General features: G+C 40.9%; 1 protein-coding gene across 8 annotated transcripts in view; it reads right to left on the minus strand.

Moving 5' to 3' along the window:
• The window catches only part of LOC134342753 (band 4.1-like protein 1), a 326173-nt gene that overhangs the window by 42505 nt on the left and 260683 nt on the right, over nt 1-22985 (minus strand). For all 8 annotated transcript variants that reach the window (XM_063041282.1, XM_063041274.1, XM_063041277.1 and 5 more), the window contains one exon: nt 9401-9498. In XM_063041282.1, the coding sequence (XP_062897352.1) occupies nt 9401-9498 (98 nt within the window). The remainder of the gene's footprint in view (nt 1-9400; nt 9499-22985) is intronic.

Raw genomic sequence — 22985 nt, forward strand, 5'->3', positions numbered from 1 at the left:
TACTATGTAGCTTATGGCATTCAAGCTAAAAGTTCTACCTCATTAGTATTTTGATAGCTGGCTAAGCCATAGTTCATAAATTTGGAGATATCTGAGAACAAGAATTCACAAACATTCAAAATTTAAAACTTTGAAAAATAATGCAATAAGTATCACAAATAAGCAAACCACAAGTCACGAGAAACTACACAAAACATGCTTAAGTTAACAATTAACTCAAATTTGATTGGAAGGAACCCAAGCAGGTAAGATGGTACAGCAACAATGATAGGAGAATCTGGGAATAATTAAGACGCAGGATCATTTCACCCCAAAGATGCAGCAGTGTTCTAAAGGGAGGATGAGGCAACTGTGGCTGACAAGGTAAGTCACAGCCTACATAAAAGCAAAAGAATGGGTAGGCAATATTGCAGAAGGTAGCAGGGAGCTAGAGGGAATGGAAGTTTTTAAAAACCAATAGAAGACAACTAAAAAAGCAATAAGGGGAGAAAAGATTAATTATGAAGGCAAACTAGCCGATAATATAAAAAAAGATAAAAGTCAACAGTGGACATTGGACCACTGAAAAATAATGCTGGAGAAGTAGTTATGGGGAACAAAGAAATGGTGGACAAACTGGCTAAGTTCTATACATCCGTCCACACTGTAGACGCCACCAGGAACATAGCAGAAATTTGAGCGAGTCAGGGGTAGAATTAAGTGTAGTTGTGATGACTAAGGAGAATCTGTTTGGGAAGCTGAAAGGTCTAAAGGTGGAAAAGTCACTTGGATAAGATGGACTACATCCCAGGGTTCTGAAAGAGGTAGTTGAAGAGATTGTGTTAGCATTAGTAGTGATCTTTCAAAGGTTATCAGCATCACAAATGGTTCCAGTGGACAGAAAAAAAATCACAAATGTCACTGCATCTTAAAGAAAGGACGGATGCAAAAAGACAGGAAATTTTAGGTCAGTTAGCCTGATTTCAATTGTTGGTATAACTTTCAGAGTCCGGTATTAAGGAAGAGACATCCGGGTATGGAATTACATGATAAAATAGGCTAATCAGAATGGTTATCAAAAGGGAAAATCTTGGCTCACAAATTTTTTGGATTTCTTTGAGGAAGTAACAGGCAGGATGGACAAAGGAAAGTCAATGAATGTTGATTACTTGGATTTTCAGAAGCCATTTCACAAGGTGCCTCACATGAAGATGCTGAAAAAGATAGGTGCCTACAGTGTTATTGGAAATGCACTCTGGATCACAGGGTCAGGTTGAGCTGGTAACAACACAGACAAATGCAAAGTTAACATTCTTTTCAAGAGGACTAGAATATAAAAACAAGGATGTAATGCTGAGTGGTGTAATATGGAGTGCTTAAGTATAGCAATAATTCTGAATGTCAAGCTAGCCTTCCCTACTATAAACAAATTGTTCAATACTGATACAGTTACAGAACCTGGGCCTCTGTACCTCCCTCTGCAATTGGATGCTCGTCTTCCTAACCAGAAGACTACAATCTGTGCGGATGGGTGATAACATCTCCACTGACAATCAACAGTGGTGCACCTCAGGGGTGTGTGCTTAGCCTACTGCTCTACTCTCTCTAAACCAATGACTGTGTGGCTAGGCATAGAATCTCGGATGGAGACAAGAGGGCGTACATGAGTGAGATATATCAACTAGTGGAGTGGTGCCGCAGCAACAACCTGGCACTCAACGTCAGTAAGACGAAAAAGCTGATTGTGGACTTCAGGAAGGGTAAGACGAAGGAACACATACCAATCCTCATAGAGGGATCAGAAGTGGAGAGAGTGAGCAGTTTCAAGTTCCTGGGTGTCAAGATCTCTGAGGAGCTAACCAGGTCCCAACATATCGATGCAGTTGTAAAGCAGGCAAGACAGCAGCTATAGTTCAATAGGAGTTTGAAGAGATTTGGATGTCAACAAATACACTCAAAAACTTCTATAGATGTACCATGGAGAGCACTCTGACAGGCTGCATCACTGTCTGATATGGAGGGGCTACTGCACAGATCCGAAAGAAGCTGCAGAAGGTTGTAAATCCAGTCAGCTCCATCTTGGGCACCAGACTACAAAGCACCCAGGACATCTTTAGGGAGCGGTGTCTGAAAAAGGCAGCGTCCGTTAATTAAAGACCTCCAGCACCCAGGGCATGCACTTTTCTCACTGTTACCATCAGGTAGGAGATACAGAAGCCTGAAGGCACACACTCAGCGATTCAGAAACAGCTTCTTCCCCTCTGCCATCTGATTCCTCAATGGACATCGAACCCTTGGACACTACCTCACTTATTCTAATATACAGTCTTTCTGTTTTTCACATATTTTTTAATCTATTCAATATACATATACTATAATTTATTTAATTATTATTACTTTACTATTTTTTTTCTTCTACTTCCATATTATGCATTGCATTGAACTGCTGCTGCTAAGTTAACAAATTTCATGACACATGCTGGTGATATTAGACCTGATTCTGATATTAAGTGATAATTTGGATTGTGAATTTTGTCTTTGTCTAAATGACTTAAGAAATGGATAGAAAATCAGACGGGAAAGATATTAATAAGACTAAAAAAAAATGCAGAGGGATGTTGCCAGGACTTGAGGACCTGAGTTATAGGGCAAGGTTAAATAGGTTAGGACCATATTCCCTGGAGTATCAGAAAATGAGGGGAGATTTGATAGAGGTGTACAAAATTATGAATGGTATAGATAAGGCAAATGAGCACAGGCTTTTTCCAGAGGTTTGGCAAAACTAGAACTAGAGGTCATAGGCTAAGGGTGAAAGGTAAATGGGGAACCTGAGGGAGAACCCCTTCACTTAGGGGGTGGTGTGAGTGAGAAATGAGTGAGAAGTGATAGTGGAGGATGCAGGTTCGATTACAACATTTGAGAGAGATTTGGTTAAGTACATGAATAAGAAGAGTATGGAGGAATATGGTCCATGCGTACTCCATGGGACAAGGCAGAATAATGACTTAGCATGGACCAGATGGGCTGAAGGGCCTGTTTCTGTGCTGTAGTGTTCTATGACTCTATAATAGTTTATAATATCCTCCATCTCTTCACACAGGTAACATGTATTCCTTTGCAAAAGAAAGAATCAGAGTTTCAATATCAGAGAAAAGGTCCATTTGGCCCAAGGAAGGGCCATGAAGATTAGACCTATAACCCTCTCATCAACTTTCAAGTTTAATGTTACAAGACGCTCGCGGAATAAAATGATCCATTATAACATATAACAACCATATAACAATTACAGCACGAAAACAGGCCACCTCGGCCCTTCTAATCTATGCCGAACTCTTACTCTCACCTAGTCCCACCACTCAGCCCATAATTCTCCATTCCTTTCCTATCCATATAGCTATCCAATTTAACTTTAAACGACAACATTGAACCTGCCTCAACCACTTCTGCTGGAAGCTCATTCCACACAGCTACCACTCTCTGAGTAAAGAAGTTCCCCCTCATGTTACCTCTAAACTTTTGCCCTTTAACTCTCAACTCATGTCCTCTTGTTTGAATCTCCTCTACTCTCAATGGAAAAAGCCTATCCATGTCAACTCTATCTATCCCACTCATAATTTTAAATACCTCTATCAAGACCCCCTTAACCTTCTACGCTCCAAAGAATAAAGACCTAACTTGCTCAACCTTTCTCTGTAACTTAGGAGATGAAACCCAGGTAACATTCCAGTAAATTTTCTCTGAACTCTCTCAATTTTCTTGACATCTTTCCTATAATTCGGTGACCAGAACTGTACACAATACTCCAAATTTGGCCTTACCAATGTCTTGTACAATTTCAACATTACATCCCAACTCCTATACTCAATGCTCTTATTTAAAAGGCCAGCATACCAAAAGCTTTCTTCACCACTCTATCCACATGAGATTCCACCTTCGGGAACTATGCACCATTATTCCTAGATCCCTCTGTTCTACTGCATTCTTCAATGCCCTACCATTTACCATGCATGTCTTATTTTGATTAGTCCTACCAAAATGTAGCACCTCACATTTATCAACATTAAACTCCATCTGCCATCTTTCAGCCCACTCTTCTAACTGGCCTAAATCTCTCTGCAAGCTTTGTAAACCTACTTCATTATCCACAACTCCACCTATCTTAGTATCATCTGCATACTTACTAATCCAATTTACCACCCCATCATCCAGATCATTAATGTATATGACAAACAACATTGGACCCAGTACAGATCCCTGAGGCACACCACTAGTCACCGGCCTCCAATCTGACAAACAGTTATCCAGCACTACTCTCTGGCATCTCCCATCCAGCCGCTGCTGAATCCATTTTACTACTTCAATATTAATGCCTAACAATTGAACCTTCCTAACTAACCTTCCAAGTGGAACCTTGTCAAAGGCCTTACTGAAGTCCATATAGACAACATCCACCGCTTTACCCTCATCAACTTTCCTAGTAACCTCATCAAAAAATTCAATGATTTGTCAAACATGACTTTCCACGCACAAATCCATGTTGACTGTTCCTAATCAGACCCTGTCTATCCAGATAATTATATATACCATCTCTAAGAATACTTTCCATCAATTTACCCACCACTGACGTCAAACTCGCAGGCCGGTAATTGCCAGGTCTACCTTTAGAACCCTTTTTAAACAATGGGACAACATCAGCAATACGCCAATCCTCCAGCACCATCCCAGTTTCTAATGACATTTGAAATATTTCTGTCAGAGCCCCTGCTATTTCCACACTAACTTCCCTCAAGGTCCTAGGGAATATCCTGTCAGGACCCAGAGACTTATCCACTTTTATATTCCTTAGAAGTGCCAGTACTTCCTCTTCTTTAATCATCATACTTTCCATAACTACCCTACTTGTTTCCCTTACCTTAAACAATTCAATATCCTTCTCCTTAGTGAATACTGCAGAAAAGAAATTGTTCAAAATCTCTCCCATCTCTTTTGGCTCCGCACATAGCCGTCCACTCTGATTCTCTAAGGGACCAATTTTATCCCTCACTATCCTTTAGCTTTTAATATAGCTGTAGAAACCCTTTGGATTTATTTTCACCTTACTTGCCAAAACAACCTCATATCTTCTTCTAGCTTTTCTAATTTCTTGCTTAAGATTCTTTTTACATTCTTTATATTCCTCGAGCACCTCAGTTAATCCAAGCTGCCTATATTTATTGTAGATATCTCTCTTTTTCTGAACCAAGTTTCCTATATCCCTTGAAAACCATGGCTCTCTCAAACTTTTAACCTTTCCTTTCAACCTAACAGGAGCATAAAGATTCTGTACCCTCAAAATTTCACCTTTAAATGACCTCCATTTCTCTATTACATCCTTCCCATAAAACAAATTGTACCAATCCACTCCTTCTAAATCCTTTTGCATCTCCTCAAAGTTAGCCTTTCTCCAATCAAAAATCTCAACCTTGGGTCCAGTCCTATCCTTCTCCATAATTATATTGAAACTAATGGCATTGTGATCACTGGACCCGAAGTGCTCCCCAACACCTACCTCAGTCACCTGCCCTATCTCATTCCCTAACAGGAGTTCCAACACTGCCCCTTCTCTACTTGGTACCTCTATGTATTGCTGCAAAAAAAACTATCTTGTACACATTTGACAAACTCCAAACCATCCTGCCCTTTTCCAGAATGGGTTTCCCAATCTATGTGTGGAAAATTAAAATCTCCCACAATCACAACCTTGTGCTTACTACAAATATCTGCTATCTCCTTACAAATTTGCTCCTCCAATTCTCGCTCCCCATTAGGTGGGTCTATAATACACCCCTACAAGCATTCCTACATCTTTCCCATTCCTCAATTCCACCCAAATAGCCTCCCTAGACGAGTCCTCTAATCTATCCTGCCAAACCACCGCTGTAATATTTTCTCTGACAAGCAATGCAACACCTCCCCCTCTTGCCCCTCCGATTCTATCACACCTGAAGCAACGAAATCCAGGAATAATTAGTTGCCAATCACACCCCTCCTGCAACCATGTTTCACTAATAGCGACAACATCATATTTCCAGGTACCAATCCATGCTCTAAGCTCATCTACCTTTCTTACAATGCTCCTAGCACTAAAATAGATGCATTTAAGAAACTCTCCACCTCTTACTCTGTTCATCCCTAATGGTGCAAACAACTTTTTTATCTTTTTCTTCCTTCTCCCCTGCATCTTCGGTCTGAGTGCTCCCATTCTCTGTCCCCTGCCTATCCTCCCTCACACACTGTCTGCTAACTTTCTCCATTTATGAACTAACCTCCTCTCTCCTAGTCTCTTCAATTTGATTCCCGCCCCACAACCATTCTAGTTTAAAGTCTCCCCAAAGGCAAAGTAATAACCGGTACATTATTTATTCATTTGTTATGTGCCATGTCATATGATGTGGGCAACCATGCCCATGATTGTTCTTGGCAATTTTTTTTTAAAACAGAAGTCGTTTGCCATTGCCTTCTTCTGGGCAGTGTCTTTACATGATTGGTAACCCCAGCCATTATCAATTGTCTACCTGGCATCAGAGGTTGTGTAACCAAGACTTGTGATGTGCATCAGCTGCTCATACAACCATCCTCCACCTGTTCCCATGGCTTCACATGACCTTGATCAGGGGGCTAAGCAGGTGCTGCACCTTGCCCAAGGGTGACCTGCAGGCTAGTGGAGGGAAGGAGAGCCTTACACCTCCCTTGGTAGAGCAGAAGCTCCATCCCGCCACCCAAACTTGTATATACAGCCTTTAATCTAAGTAAGTAATGTATTTTATTGATATCTTATACGTGCTTGCTATCTTATATGCCTGTTGGTTTAGTCGCTTGTACTTTGTCCCTGAAGTCACGCTGCTTCTTTTGGCTGCATTCATGAATGCTTGACTGACAACTAAACTTAAACTTGTGAAAGGCACTTCATAATAAAAGAGCTGAGGAAGTGGCTCATAAAACTGGTAAAAGGTCCAACATGGGGAACGATCAAAGAGATCGATTTTTAAAAAAGGTTTTGGCTCAAGTTATCTACAAACATATAAATTACACTTTAACGTTTTACCATGCTTACAATGAAACAGCAAAAATAACCTGCCTCAAATGGGGAAGAGAATGCTTGTAGCACCCTCCAATTAATGTATAATCGTGCTCAAAGAAATCCTCAATAGAGAACAAGCAATTCTTTTGAAAATTTCATGGAATTCAGCTTCCTAAGTAAACAGAGGTAAATAAACAAGAAATCATCTGGAGCTCATCCGAAGCGCTAGTTCCCTCGTGACTTCAAGGACACAATGGGACAATTATGTGCAGAATCATTTGATGAGCAGATGTTCCCACGTTGAATATTTATTACTGTTTTGACTATATATCTTTAAATCTGCAGCTGGTGTGAAGCCTTGATAGCCTTACAATATTGCCAGTCAAATGATCTGGCTATTTAGCCATTTTCAGAAAGTCAAAATCTAGATATTTCAAAACTCTAGGAAATTAAATACGTTTCTTGTATTTGAAGAAAACTGAACATTCTGCCATCATCACACTAGAGGCCAATGTCAAAACAGGAGCAGGCAGGAACCACACATCAGCAAAAGGCCAAATGAAACAGAAAACTACTAACATGCACATTCTGAGACGGCATTATCAACACACAGCCGCTAATAAATAAATACTGCTTTCAGATGGAACAGAGTTTTTGCTGTCCTCAAAACTATGTTTATACAAGCTAGAAAGGATATTCTTTCCCTCCCAAGGTTCTATTGAAAGAGCATGATACAGCCAATGGAACAACTGCTGTATTTTTAAGTACTTAAGAACCACAGTACATGTCATATGATGGAACCAGAATTTGTAGTTATAATCAACTTGACATAAATGTTTTAAAAATTGAACAAAGAGCTTAGTGTCTGGTTAATGGAGAACACTTGCACTATTTAGTTAAGAAGAATGTAACATGAAATTTGCGACCTTTGTTCTAAAATCCTGGACTTGGGATGTTGATACAGAGGACCAGAACAGAGGATTGGAAAAAGCCACAGAGGTTGCAGACGGAGCCTGCTCCATTCATGGGCACTAGTCCTTCAAAAGGCGTTGCCTCAAAAAAGCAGCATCCATTACTAAGGACGCTCATCACCCAGGATGTGCTTGCTTCTCATTACCACCATCAGAGAAAAGACGCACACATATACATTATATATACAAACATTTTATACACATGATTTAATGTCCTCACAATGAGTCAAAAAAATAGACACACACACACACGTATACATATGTAGGCATACATGTTATTCCTCTCCATGGCTTGTGGCACATTGGGTGGCAAACTTGCTGCTACTTTAGCATTTTGTGGGCTTCTTTTCTGAGGCTGAGTTGCTAGCTTGATGTTCAATCCAGCAAAGATGTAATGCATACAAAGTCGGGATTAAAATCCAGGACCACTCGCCTCAAAGCCACTGCACCACTGGCCGGGATATGGTATATGTACACACACGCACACAGCATACTTCTTGCTGATATTTATAGCTTTTTATGTATTGCACTGCTGTCGCAAAACAACATATTTCACAACCTACGTCAGTGATAATGAACCAGATTCTGATTAATAATTAATTTGCAGATAGACTTCTGCTGTCCAAAACTAGCAATAATTGCAGGAAATGACACCTTTGAACCTGAAGGATAAGGGAAATGGTTGAAGGGTTAAGAGATTAAAAGACAGACTAATGGAGGAATGCTGCTCATGATGAGGCTGATTGTGATGATAAAAATTGACACATTGTGGGCAAGGACGGTGACAGGGCTCATTATTGTCTGGAAGCATTGGAGATAACAGATCAAGATGCAGGCAAAGCAGAACAGTGTGGATCAATGTGACAATATTACAAGGGCTGATGCAATCTGCTGTGCAGAGACAAGCTAGCATTATAATCTACAAGTCAGAGGAAAACGAGTAAAGGAGATGGAGGGCTCAAGACACAAGTGGATCAGACAGAAAATAAGAGGTAAGGAAAATAAAACCAAAATGAAGACAGCAACCAAAACAGAGGGAAAAAATTCTAACCAGGGATCACTGGCAGATCAAGATGTATTGATGTTCCATATAGAAATTTCCATGGGCAATACCTGTCTGGTGCATTTTAAATTAAGCCATAAGGATACTCTGATTCATGGAAATTCCAGTGTGGTATGTATTGATTTCTTGCTGCAAAAATAGTACAGAAAAACACTTTCGGCTGTATATTCCTCATTTTTTTTTTACAACACAGCACCCAAGGGGAGTATTGTGAAGAATTTCTAATGTATTGATAGAATTTGAAAAACATTCTCTGCAATCCATGTCCAGTATACCTAATAATTCCCTGCAGGCATAATAAATAATTGCCTTAGGGTTTGAGTTTACCTGAAGAAGGTGTGGTGCTCTATGCAGACTTTCCAGAGTCTCTTGGCAGCTCGGTGATTTGGGAGCTTGAAACCAATGGTGCTTTCAAACTGCTCATACTGAAAATTGGAACAAAACAACATCTGGTTAAAGCATAAACCTACTGTATTTTCAGCTCACTGCACAAGCTAATAAGAAAATAAATGCTTGGACCCTAAATCCAACTGTTGCACATTTCAATTTAAAAAAGTACCGATGCCATATCATAAGCACAAGAGATTCTGCTGATGCAGGAAATCCAGAGTAACATGTACAAAATGCTGGAGAAACTCAGCAGGTCGGGCAGTATCTATGCAAATAAATAAACAAATCAATGTTTTGAGCCGAGACCCTTCATCAGGACTGGCAAAATCGTCCAGCATTCTGTATGTGTTACTGATGGCATGTCAACTGGTGAGAAGGTCTGAAGTAGAGTGGGGAGGACAAAAAACAAGTGGTTAGATGACAGAGTTTTATCGAGATGGCATGTAACCAATTTTCATAAAACACAGGGTGCCTGCTGGCACCAGCCTCCCCTTCTGACTGGGCACCAGCCTTCTTGCCATTTAGTGAGGCTTTACCACACAGGGGAGTAAAACACAGGAATATGTAAAACCCACAATTCCAATTTCTTCAATTACTTTCTTTCAGGCCTGTTGCCAATATTACCTCACTCTTCAACACAGTGCTACGCACTGACAGCCCATAGCGCTGACGCAGTCCATGCCAGTTACACCTGGGGCACAGTTGATCAGTTAGTAACCTCACCCCCAACAAAAAGTGTTGCAAGACAGAATTCATAAACCATTACCATTGTCTTATGCACGAATCCTCAAGGATTTGCTGATAAAGATGGTTAATATTACCTTCATTTTCTATTCTGTAAAATTGCATACAGTAATAGAAGCATTGCCGCTATATCAAACTTTGACATAATTATCTTGAACAGAAACACTGAAAAAGGCCAAAGGTATGATAGTTCTCATTAAAACCATGAATATATCTGGACATTTTATGCTTTGGTCTTCATCTTGACACACACAAATGAACTTGCTTCCAGTACCATCTGGCTGGAGGCCAGGTTTTGAAATGAGATTTCCCCTATCCGAAGTCATAAAAATTTAATACAGAAATGTCCTCAATTTCACTCAACAACCAAAACCTTTACAGTGCTTTTAAAGGTAGTCAGTTTCATGGAAGTGCTGTCAGACAAAATATGACTCCATGCCACATGAAAATATGTTAGGATAAGTAACACACATCAAAGTTGCTGGTGAACGCAGCAGGCCAGGCAGCATCTCTAGGAAAAGGTACAGTCGACGTTTCAGGCCGAGACCCTTTGTCAGGACGGGTCTCGGCCTGAAATCTCGACTGTACCTCTTCCTAGAGATGCTGCCTGGCCTGCTATGTTCATCAGCAACATTGATGTGTGTTGCTTGAATTTCCAGCATCTGCAGAATTCCTGTTGTTTAAAATAAGTAACATAGGTTTTGATGAGCACTTTAAAAGAAGAAAAAGGTGAAAGCAGAGGGAACTCCAGAGCTTAGAAGGTGAATCTAATAATGTAGGTCAGAAGTGGAAAAGGACAGAGATCTCAGGAGGGCCGGAAGGCTGGAATCTGCTAGAGACATTGTGAAGTGAGACTATGGAAAGTTCTGAAAATAATTTTACAACTGCAAACAAAATGTCAAAGGAGGGAGGAAGGGTTAAGAAAAGATTAATTTAAGGAAGGTCAGATGAAGGTCACGTGAGAAGGTTACCTAAAAATACAGTGTGAGTAAGAACTCAGTCAAATGCATCTGTGTGCAGGGCCACATACATCTGTGAGAATTTTCATTGTCAAAATATATTTTTCCTTTGCATTTCAAGGTCCTATCTGTCCATTATGCAAATCAAATCCAGAACAGAATTATCTTCAACATTTAAAGTTCTAAGGATCGATAAACCTGCAGATGATGGCAATCTGAGTAAAAAACAGAAAATACTGAAAACACTTAGCAGTTCAGACAGTGACCATGGGAAGAGAAACATGTAAGTGTTTCAGGTCAGAGGCAATGTCTCACATCTAAGGTTGTGATGGTTGGTAATGGAAACAACACATTTCAATGTATACGTGATAAATAAATGAATTAGAAATGTAACACTGCTTCTCTTTCCACAGAAGTTGTTTGACCTGCAGTATTTCCTGCATTTTCTGTTTTTATATTAATGTTCTGTGAGCACCAGCCAAAATGTCGAAACATCATTTATATAATTAATGATAACTAGGTCATTGAATCTCTAAATGACAACTAGAAGCACAACTGGTTGTTGGGACAGGTTTGAGGAACTTTGGGGAACTCTGTCATCAAGCGCAAGAGATGGGTCTTCAAAGTTCAAAGTAATTATCAAAGTACGTATATGTCAGAATAAATAACCCCAAGGTTCCTTTTCTTACAGGCATTCACAGAAGGACAAGAAATACAATAGAATCAATGAAAAACTAAACACAAAGGAAGACCTAACAAAGAGCCAATGTGCACAAGAAGAAAATTGTGCAAATACAAAAGAAGACAAATAATAATAAATAATGAGAACATGAGCTGTAGAATCCTTGAAAGCAATTGTGAAATCAGTTCAGTGAAGTTACCCATGCTCATTTAGGAGCCTGATGGTTGAAAGGTAATTACTGCTCCTGAACCTGGTGGTGTGGGACCTAAGGCTCCTGTACCTTGGGAAGATGGTGACAGAAAATTTCAAGAACCTCCATTACACAGGATGCTGGATGGTAAAAACAGTGGAGCTTCTCAGAGAGAGGTTGCAGATATCAATGGGCATGTGTAATCTGATGTATTTTGGATGATGTTGAGATGGGAAGGAACAATTGGCTGAGGATTGACTTCAAAGTAACTGTTTAAGAGTGGGAAGAGTCAGAAATAAAACAATTCTGCTTTGGTTTTAATGGCTTTATGATGAATATTTTACAAAATCTCAACAGTAAACTTTGTGCGAACCAACTGGCAGGAGTATTCAGAGACATTTTCAACCTCTCACTGCTATGGGCATAAGTTCCCACTTGGCAACAATTACACCAGTGCCCAAGAAGAATAATGTGAGGTGCCTTAATGACTGTTGCCCAGTAGCACTCACGTCGACAGTGCTGAAATGCTTTGAGAGGTTGGTCATGACTAGACTGAACTCTTGCCTCAGCAAAGACTTGGACCCATTGCAATTTTCTTATCGCCGTAATAGGTTGACAGCAGATGCAATCTCAATGGCTCTTCACATAGCCTTAGACCACCTGGACAATACAAACACCTAGTTAGGATGCTGTTCATCGACTATAGCTCAGCATTTAACACCATCGTTCCCACAATCCTAACAGATAAGTCACAGAACTTGGGCTTCTGTCCTCCCTCTGCAATTGGATCCTTGACTTCTTAACCAGAAGACCACAATCTAGAACATAGAAAACCTGCAGCACAATACAGGCCCTTCAGCCCATAAAGTTGTGCTGAACATGTCCTTACCTTAGAACTACCTACGCTTACCCATAGACCTCTATTTTCCTAACTCCATGTACCTCTCCAGGAGCCTCTTAAAAGACCCTATTGTTTCCGCCTCCACCACCGCCAGCAGCCCATTCCACGCACTCACCACTCTGTAAAAAAAAAACTTACCCCTGACATCTCCTCTGCTCCTACTTCTAAGCACCTTAAAACTATGCCCTCTTGTGCCAGCCATTTCAACCCTCCTCGGACTATCCGCACAATCAATGCCTTTCATTATATTGTATACTTCTATCAGATCACCTCTCATCCTCCATAACTCCAAGGAGAAAAACCCACGTTCACTCAACCTACTCTAAAAAGGCACGCTTCCTAATCCAGGCAACATCCTTATAAATCTGTGCGGATTGGTGATAATATCTCCTCCTCGCTGACAATCAACACTGGGACACCTCAGGGGTGTGTGCTTAGCCCACCTCTCTACTCTCTCTATACCTTTGATGGGGTGGCTAGGCATAGCTCATACACCATCGATAAATTTGTTGATGATACAACCATTGTTGGCAGAATCTCAGATGGAGACGAGAGGGCGTAAAGGAGTGAGATATGCCAACTAGTGGAGTGGTGTCACAGCAACAACCTTGCATTCAGCATCAGTAAGATGGAAGAGCTGATTGTAGACTTCAGGAAAGGTAAGACGAAGGAACACATACCAATACTCATAGAGGGATGAGAAGTGGAGAGGGCAAGCAGTTTCAAGTTCCTGGGTGTCAAGATCTCTGAGGACCTAACCTGGTCCCAACATATTGATGCTGCTATAAAGAAGGCAAGACAGTTACTATACTTCACTGGAAGTTTGAAGAGATTTAGTATGTCAACAAAGACACTCAAGACTTCTACAGATGTACCAAGGAGAGCATTCTGACAAGCTGTATCATTGTCCGGTGGGTGGGGGGGGCTACTGCACAGGACCGAAAGAAGCTGCAGAGGGTCGTGAGTTTAGTCAGCTCCATCTTGAGTACTAGCCTACAAAGTAACCAAGACATCTTCAAGGAGCAGTGTCTTAGAAAGACAGCATCCATTATTAAGGACCCTCAGCACCCAGGGCATGCCCTTTCCTCATTGTTACCATCAGTTAGGAGGTACAGAAGCCTGAAGGTACACACTCAGCGATTCAGGAACAGCTTCTTCCCCTCTGCCATCTGATTCCTAAAAGGTCATTGATCCCGTGAACACTACCTCATTTTGCGAATATATATTGTTTCTGTTTTTGCACAATTTTTAATCTATTCAATATATGTATACTGTAATTTATTTATTTATTCTTCTATATTACATTGAACTGCTGCTGCTAATTTAACAAATTTCACGACACATGCCAGTGAGAATAAACCTCTGATTCTGATTAATAAAAGATGCAAAACAAAAAAAACGAGTGAGTGACAATAAACTTGATTTTGAATTTGGCACCTGATATTTCCCAGTCTGTCAACCGGAGTGATGTATTCTTTAGTAACACAAATGACATTCATGTCCCAGTTTAATTGAGCTTGTTACCTGTTAGCATTAATTGAATAAGTACATTAAGAGGGATATTATTGTTCCACAAGATTGTGATTTTTCTGATGTCAATGGCAGACTCATGCAATATGCATAAGCACCTGGCATTGAAAAGTATTAAAATTATCTGAAATCCAAGCTGCTTCACAAGGTAAAAATCACAACACAGCAACACAATCTCCATCTGAAATCTTTGTTTCTGCGAACGTAAATATGGTATATGGAAGCTATGCAAGTCGGAGAGCAAGGGGGACAGATGATGAAAAAAATGTACTGATGGGCAGAGGAGTATGGAGCAGTATAGCAAGGAATAAATTGCTGTCCCTTGCTTCGCAGAGACACTGTAGTGGTCCAATACTATTACCAATGCTTTCATTCATTCTTTAAACTACAAATGAACATGAACTAGAAATTCAGAAACTTATTTTTTATTTATCTAGTGTTACAGTGTGGGGTGGGCTCTTTTGGCCCTTAAGCCAAGTCACCCCAGCAACCCCCGGCAAATCCAATTAACCCTAACCTAATCGCAGGACAATTTACAATGACAAATTAACCTACCCGGTATGCCTTTGGACTGTGGGAGGAAACCGGAGGACCCAAAGAAAAAACCCAAGCATTCCACAGGGCAGGGTTTAGCAATTTTGCAAGGAGGAATTGGCACATCTTGCTCCAAGACGTTATGCAAAGCTATTCAAGAATTATCCAAACAGAGTACTGGCTGTAATAGCTGTGAAAGGTGGTTCAGCTAAGTACAGAGCAAAGGGGGAAAAATGCTATTGATCTGCTGACATTTCAGTTTTTCATGTTTTACAATTTTTCCTGTTTTTTGGGGGCTGTACCATGAGAAATGGAGCACGTGGTTCACAAATTAAAATTCTCAGTTAAATTGAGCAAAATCTCCGATAGTAATACTTATTTATGTGAACAAAGGATTGAGGGCTGAATACTTTTAAGACACTGAAGCTGGAATGGAAGACTGGTCTTATAAAGAATGGTTGGACACAGTTTAGAACAGAGAAGTAAGCATAGTTGAAGCAAAAAATTAAAATCAGGATTTTTCAGGGTGGATGTAGAGAAGATATTTCCTCTCATGGATTTCTCCTTTTGTCTCTCACCGAGAGTTGGAAATGCTTAGAATTCTCTCTCTTAAAGGGTATGGAAATAGTACTTCATTTTAAGCAAGGGTGGACAGTTTCTTGAAAAGCAAGGGATGAACGTTTACTGCAGGTCGATGACCATGATCTGATCAATTGGTGGACCAGGCTCGAAATCTAAAAAGGCTACCCGGAATTCATGTATTCATCTCTATGTTCCTCACTTTCAACACTCCATCTCCTAGGTCTTCAAAAGGGGACAAATCTTGCCCCAAATATTTCAAAGCTAGCAATAAAGCTCCTGATACATTCGAAAAATAAGTTACTAAGATTGGTGTTGCAGCCTTCCTTCCTCCTCACATGTTAAGTATAGCTTAGTGGTTAAAAGGTTATAAGCTAGTGTTGGAAAGCTTGTGGGCTAGCATATTGGTTCATTCCTGCCTTTCAGGAATCGAAAACATCTGCCTTATCAAATCTAGAGTCATCATGGTCCCAGTCTCAGATCCAGGAGGTTTTCACTTACTGTTTCACCCATGCACACAATGAGAACTTTGTTATGCTTGCAATTGTGTTCTATCACCAGATCTATTCTCCTTGTACAGTGAAAACAACGTGAGAACCATACAAGACCTACCTGGAATAAGTATAGGAGGATACAGTATCAACAACCTCCGCTATGCGGATGATAAAGTACTGATAGCAAACGGAAGTAAATTTACAGAAACTAGTATCTACCATCAACACAGAGAGTGAAAGACTTGGCCTAACCTTAAACAAAAAGAAAACTGAAGTAATGGTAATATCAAAGAAATCTGATATCCCAAACTGTAGGATCATATTGGGAAATGAAATCCTGAAACAAGTTCACAACTTCAAGTACCTTGGATCATGGGTAACATCTGACGGCAAATGTGAAACAGACATAAAAGCAAGGATAGCAATGGCAAGAACAGCATTTACAGAAATAAGAAACATCCTAACGAACAAGAAAATAGCAATTCACATCTCCCTTAGAACTCTCAGCTGCTACATTCTTCCGATATTGATGTATGACTGTGAGTCATGGACCATCACAAATGCAATGGAAAGAAGAATCAATGTAGCAGAGATGTGGTTCCTCAGAAGAATGCTATGCATATCATATACGGACAGGATAACCAACGAAGAAGTTTACAGAGAACGAAAACAAAATGTACATTACTTATATAAAAAAAAATCAGAAAACAGCAATCAAAATTCTTTGGACACATCATGCGAAGAGAGACATTGGAACATTTAGTTACAATTGGAAAACTGGAAGGAAAAAGCAGAAGCAGACAGAGAATGAAAATGATAGATGGAATAACATCATGCTTAGAAACAGGGGAGGCAACAACTACAATTCGGAAGGTCAGGGACCGCGATGGATGGAGAGACGTGATCGCCCACACTGAACGGCAAGGCACCTGAATGAAGATGACAATTGTCAACTTTCTACCATATCCTATCAGCGGTTGTTAAAAACTAAAAACAAGGTCCCTTAAAGGTTGCTGATGTTTAAAATGCTCAAGGAGATGAGGAACAGAAAATAAAAGCTATCTTGTTGAGATCTTTTTTAAAGTATTAAATGAAAAGAGCAAAAGGAAAAGAAAAATCAGCTCTTCTGGATTGAAAAGGTGAAACAACAGGGATACCATACAAGGTTAAAAATATCACAGCCTAGGATTTTTTTTAAACAAACTTTCTCCATCTCTGTTTCCACATATGACAGGCTAAAATGGTGGTTGCTTGTGTTAGACTGTATTAGAACTATCCACAATGTTCCAAAAGTGGTCTCCTCAACCTCTTGTATTGTTGTAACAAGACATCCCTACTCCTGTGCTGCTGCCCCAGTGCCCCCTGCCCCTCTGCCCTCCCCAACGAGCAATAGTCAAGAGAGAAATGACATCAAAGGTAGTAATTTGGTGATTTCGGACATATTGTACTATTAAAACAGAACCCATCATCCAAACTCAAGTCATGGACTTCTAAAGACTTTGAAGAATTATTGGATTTTACACAAACATTTCAAAAATCAATTAAACACGCTACAGACCGTACAGTAAGCAAATTATACAGCACAGAAAGAGGTCCTGCGCTCATCCATGCTCATCAGGTTTCCTACCCGAGCTTCAACTGTTTGCCCAGATTTGCCCTACATCCATCGAAAGCTTTCCTATCATGTACCTGTCTAAATGTCTTCTCAGTATTCCCTCGAGTACTGGACTTCCCAACTCTGGGAAAAAGACTGTGACCATTCAAGTTATCTATGTTCCTCATGATTTAACATAACTCCATTAGGTCACATCTCAGCCTCTGCAGCCAGGGGAGATAGCCCTAATCTATCCAGTCTCTTATTAAAACTCCTGGTAAAATCCTAGTCACTCTTTACTGTACCCTCTTCATCCTTCCTACAGCTAATGACCATAAAATTCCAAGAGCATTCTCCTGAACCTCTTGCACATTGTAACAAGACGTCCTTACACTTGTACTAAATGCTCTGCCTGATGAACCCCATCTACCTTTATCACCACTTTCAGGGAACTATGCACATGTGTCCCGAGGTTCCTCTTTTCTACAACACTGTCCAGGGCCCTACCATGTATTGTCCATGTCTTGCTCTTGCTCTGTTTAACTTACCAAAGTGATACACTTTGCATATGTCTGAGTTAATTTTACTTGCCACTTGTCAGCCCACTGTCCCACTTGATCTAGATCTTGTTATAGTCTCAGATAACCTTCTTCATTGTTCACTATACCACCAATTGGTGTCATTTACAAATGTACCAACATGCACACACGTCTGCAAATACTGAAAATGTTCAGCAACACACACGAGTGAGGTGACACACACAAGTCTACAGGTGAGGTGCCGGAGGATTGGAGAGTGGCTCATGTTGTTCCGTTGTTTAAAAAATGATCGAAAAGTAATCCGGGAAATTATAGACCAGTAAGTTTAACGTCGGTAGTAGGTAAGTTATTGGAGGGAGTACTAAGAGACAGAATCTACAAGCATTTGGATAGACAGGGACTTATTAGGGAGAGTCAACATGGCTTTGTGCGTGGTAGGTCATGTTTGACCAATCTATTGGAGTTTTTGGAGGAGGTTACCAGGAAAGTGGATGAAGGGAAGGCAGTGGATATTGTCTACATGGACTTCAGTAAGGCCTTTGACAAGGTCCCGCATGGGAGGTTAGTTAGGAAAATTCAGTCGCTAGGTATACATGGAGAGGTGGTAAATTGCATTAGACATTGGCTCAATGGAAGAAATCAAAGAGTGGTAGTAGAGAATTGCTTCTCCGAGTGGAGGCCTGTGACTAGTGGTGTGCCACAGGGATCAGTGCTGGGTCCATTGTTATTTGTCATCTATATCAATGATCTGGATGATAATGTGGTAAATTGGATCAGCAAATTTGCTGATGATACAAAGATTGGAGGTGTAGTAGACAGTGAGGAAAGTTTTCAGAGCCTGCAGAGGGACTTGGACCAGCTGGAAAAATGGGCTGAAAAATGGCAGATGGAGTTTAATAGAGACAGGTGTGAGGTGTTGCATGTTGGAAGGACAAACCAAGGTAGAACATACAGGGTTAATGGTAAGGCACTGAGGAGTGCAGTGGAACAGAAGGATCTGGGAATACAGATACAAAATTCCCTAAAAGTAGCGGCACAGGTAGATAGGGTCGTAAAGAGAGCTTTAGGTACATTGGCCTTTATTAATCAAAGTATTGAGTATAAGAGCTGGAATGTTATGATGAGGTTGTATAAGGCATTGGTGAGGCCGAATCTGGAGTATTGTGTTCAGTTTTGGTCACCAAATTACAGAAAGGATATAAATAAGGTTGAAAGAGTGCAGAGAAGGTTTACAAGGATGTTGCCGGGACTTGAGAAACTGAGTTACAGAGAAAGGTTGAATAGGTTAGGCCTTTATTCCTTGGAGCGTAGAAGAATGAGGGGTGATTTGATGGAGGTATATAAAATTATGATGGGTATAGATAGAGTGAATGCAAGCAGGCTTTTTCCACTGAGGCAAGGGGAGAAAAAAAACCAGAGGACATGGGTTAAGGGTGAGGGGGGGAAAGTTTAAAGGGATTATTAGGGGGGGCTTCTTCATACAGAGAGTGGTGGGAGTATGGAATGAGCTGCCAGACGAGGTGGTAAATGCGGGTTCTTTTTTTTAAACATTTAAGTATAAATTGGACAGATACATGGATGGGAGGTGTGTGGATGGATATGGTCCGTGTGCAGGTCAGTGGGACTAGGCAGAAAATGGTTTGGCACGGCAAAGACGGGCCAAAAGGCCTGTTTCTGTGCTGTAGTTTCTATGGTAAAAGTCAGACTGTATCTGTGGAGGGGAACAAACAGTCAATATTTTGGGCTGAGGCTCTTCATCAAGACTGGAAGGGAAGGGGGCAGAAACCAGAATAAGGTGGCAGGGAGAGGGGAAGAGTACAAGCTGGCAGGTGATAGGTATGGCCAGGTAAAGGGAAAGGAGGGTGGGTGGGGCGTGGAATGAAGTAGCTTGGGAGGTGATAGGTGGAAAAGGTAAAGTGCTGAAAGAGGAGGAATCTACAGTGCCAATAAAAAGTATTCCCCCCCCCCCGAAGTTTTCATGCTTTAAAAATCGAATCACAGTGCATTTTATTTAGCTTTTTTATGACACTGATTAACAGAAAAAGAATATTTCATGTCAAAGTGAAATAGGTCTCCACAAAGTAAAGAAGAATGATGTGGGCTGCCTTAATGACTATCACCCGGTAGCACTCACATCTACAGTGATGAAATGCTTCGAGAGGTTGGTCATGACTAGACTGAACTCCTGCCTCAGCAAGGACCTGGACCCATTGCAATTTGCCTATTGCCATAATAGGTCAATGGCAGATGCATCTCAATTGCTCTCCACACAGTTTTAGACCACCTGGACAACACAAACACCTATGTCAGGATGCTGTTCATCGACTATAGCTCAGCATTTAATACCATCATTCCCACAATCCTGATTGAGAAGTTGCAGAATCTGGGCATCTGTACCTCCCTCTGCAACTGGATCCTCGACTTCCTAACCGGAAGAACACAGTCTGTGCAGATTGGTGATAACATATCCTCCTTGCTGACGATCAACACTGGCTCACGTCAGGGGTGTGTGCTTGGCCCATTGCTCTACTCTCTATATACACATGCCTGTGTGGCTAGGCATAGCTCAAATACCTTCTATAAATTTGCTGACGATACAACCATTGTTGGTAGAATCTCAGGTGGTGACAAGAGGGCGTACAGGAGTGAGATATACCAACAAGTGGAGTAGTGCTGCAGCAACAACCTGGCACTCAACATCCGCAAGACGAGAGAGCTGATTGTGGACTTCTGGAAGGGTAAGACGAAGGAACAGATACGAATCCTCATAGTGCGATCAGAAGTGGGGGAGGGGGAGGGGGAGGGGGAGGGGGAGCAGTTTCAAGTCCTTGGGTGTCAGGATTTCTGAGGATCTAACCTGATCCCAACATATCGATATAATTATAAAGAAGGCAAGACAGCAGCTACACTTCATTAGGAGTTTAAAGAGATTTGGATGTCAACAAATACACTCAAAAACTTCTATAGATGTAACATGGAGAGCATTCTGACAGGCTGCATCACTGACTGGTATGGGGGGGGTGGCTATTGCATAGTACTGAAAGAAGCTGCAGAAGATTGTAAATTTAATCAGCTCCATTTTGGGTACTAGCCTACAAAGTACCCTGGACATCTCCAAGGAGCGGTGTCTCAGAAGGGCAGCATCCATTGTTAAAGACTTCCAGCACCCAGGACATGCATTTTTCTCACTGTTACCATCAGGTAGGAGATACAGAAGCCTGAAGGCACACACTCTGTGATTCAGGAACAGCTTCTTTCCCTCTGCAATCCAATTCCTAAATTGGTATTGCACCCTTGGACACTACCTCACTTTTTAAAAAAATATACAGTATTTCTGTTTTTCACACGTTTTTAATCTATTCAATAATGTATACTGTAATTGATTTACTTATTATTTTTTTTCTTTTCTATATTAGGTATTGCATTGAACTGCTGCTAAGTTAACAAATTTCACGTCACATGTCAGTGATAATAAACCTGATTCTGAAAGTAATCTAAATTAATTAGAAATATAAGGCACAAAATACTTGATTGGATAAGTATTCACCTCCTTCAAATCAATATTTAGTAGATGCACCTTTGGCAGCAATTACAGTCCTGAGTCTGTGTGGCTAGGTCTCTATCAGCTTTGTACATCCGGACAGTGCAATTTTTCCCCCTTCTTTACAAATCTGCTCAAGCTCTGTCTGATTGCACGAGGATCAAGAGTGAACAGCCTTTTTCAAGTCCAGACACAAATTCTCAATTTGGATTGAGGTCTGGACTCTGACATGGCCACTCCAGGACATTAACTTTGCTGTTCAAAGTCATTCCTGTGTAGATTTGGCTTTATGCTTGAGGCCATTTTCTTGCTAGGAAAACAAATCTTCTCCAAAGTTGCAGTTCTCTTGTAGACTTCACCAGGTTTTCCTCCAGGATCTCCGTGTTTTGCTTCATTCATTTTACCCTCTACCTTCACAAGCCCTTCCAGGGCCTGCTGCAGTGAAGCATCCCCACGCATAATGCAGCCACCACCATGCTTCACACTAGAGATGGTGTGTTTTTGACGATGTGTGGTGTTTGGTGTGCCAAAAAGCTCAATTTTGTTTTATCAGACTATAGAAACTTCTTCAAGCTGACTTCAGAGTCTCCCACGTGCCTTCTGGTAAACTCCAGCTGAGATTTCATGTGAATTTTTCTTTCCAACAGTGGCTTTCCCTTTGCCAAGCTGCAACTGGTAAAGCACCCAGATAATGTTGTTGTATGCGTAATCTCTCCATCTCAGCCACTGAAGCTTGTAACTCCTCCAGAGTTGTCATAGGTTCCTTGGTGGCCTCCCTCACTAGCCTCCTTCTTCCACGGTCACTCTGTTTTTGAGGATGGCAGATTTACAGAGCTGCCGTATTCATTTCATTTCTTGATGACTGACTTAATTTCCAAGGGAAATTCAATAATCTGGACATTTTTTTGTAACCATCTCCAGACTTGTACTTTTCAGTAACCTTTTTGTGAAGTTGCTTGGAGTGTTCTTTTGTCTTCTTGGTGTAGCTTCTGCCAGGATACTGACCCACCAGCAGTTGGACCTTCCAGATTCAGGTGTATTTCTTGTTCACCTTTCTTGGTGTTCACCTGGTGGAGAATCTCACCTGGTCCCTCAACACCAGTTCCACAGCAAAGGAAGTCCAGCAGCGTTTCTACTTTCTGCGAAGGCTGAGAAAAGTTCATCTCCCACCCCCCATCCTCACAACATTCTACAGAGGTTGTATTGAGAGCATCCTGAGCAGCTGCATCACTGCC

The sequence above is a fragment of the Mobula hypostoma genome, chromosome 2 (genome assembly GCF_963921235.1).
Source record: "Mobula hypostoma chromosome 2, sMobHyp1.1, whole genome shotgun sequence".
In the NCBI taxonomy this organism is placed as follows: domain Eukaryota; kingdom Metazoa; phylum Chordata; class Chondrichthyes; order Myliobatiformes; family Myliobatidae; genus Mobula; species Mobula hypostoma.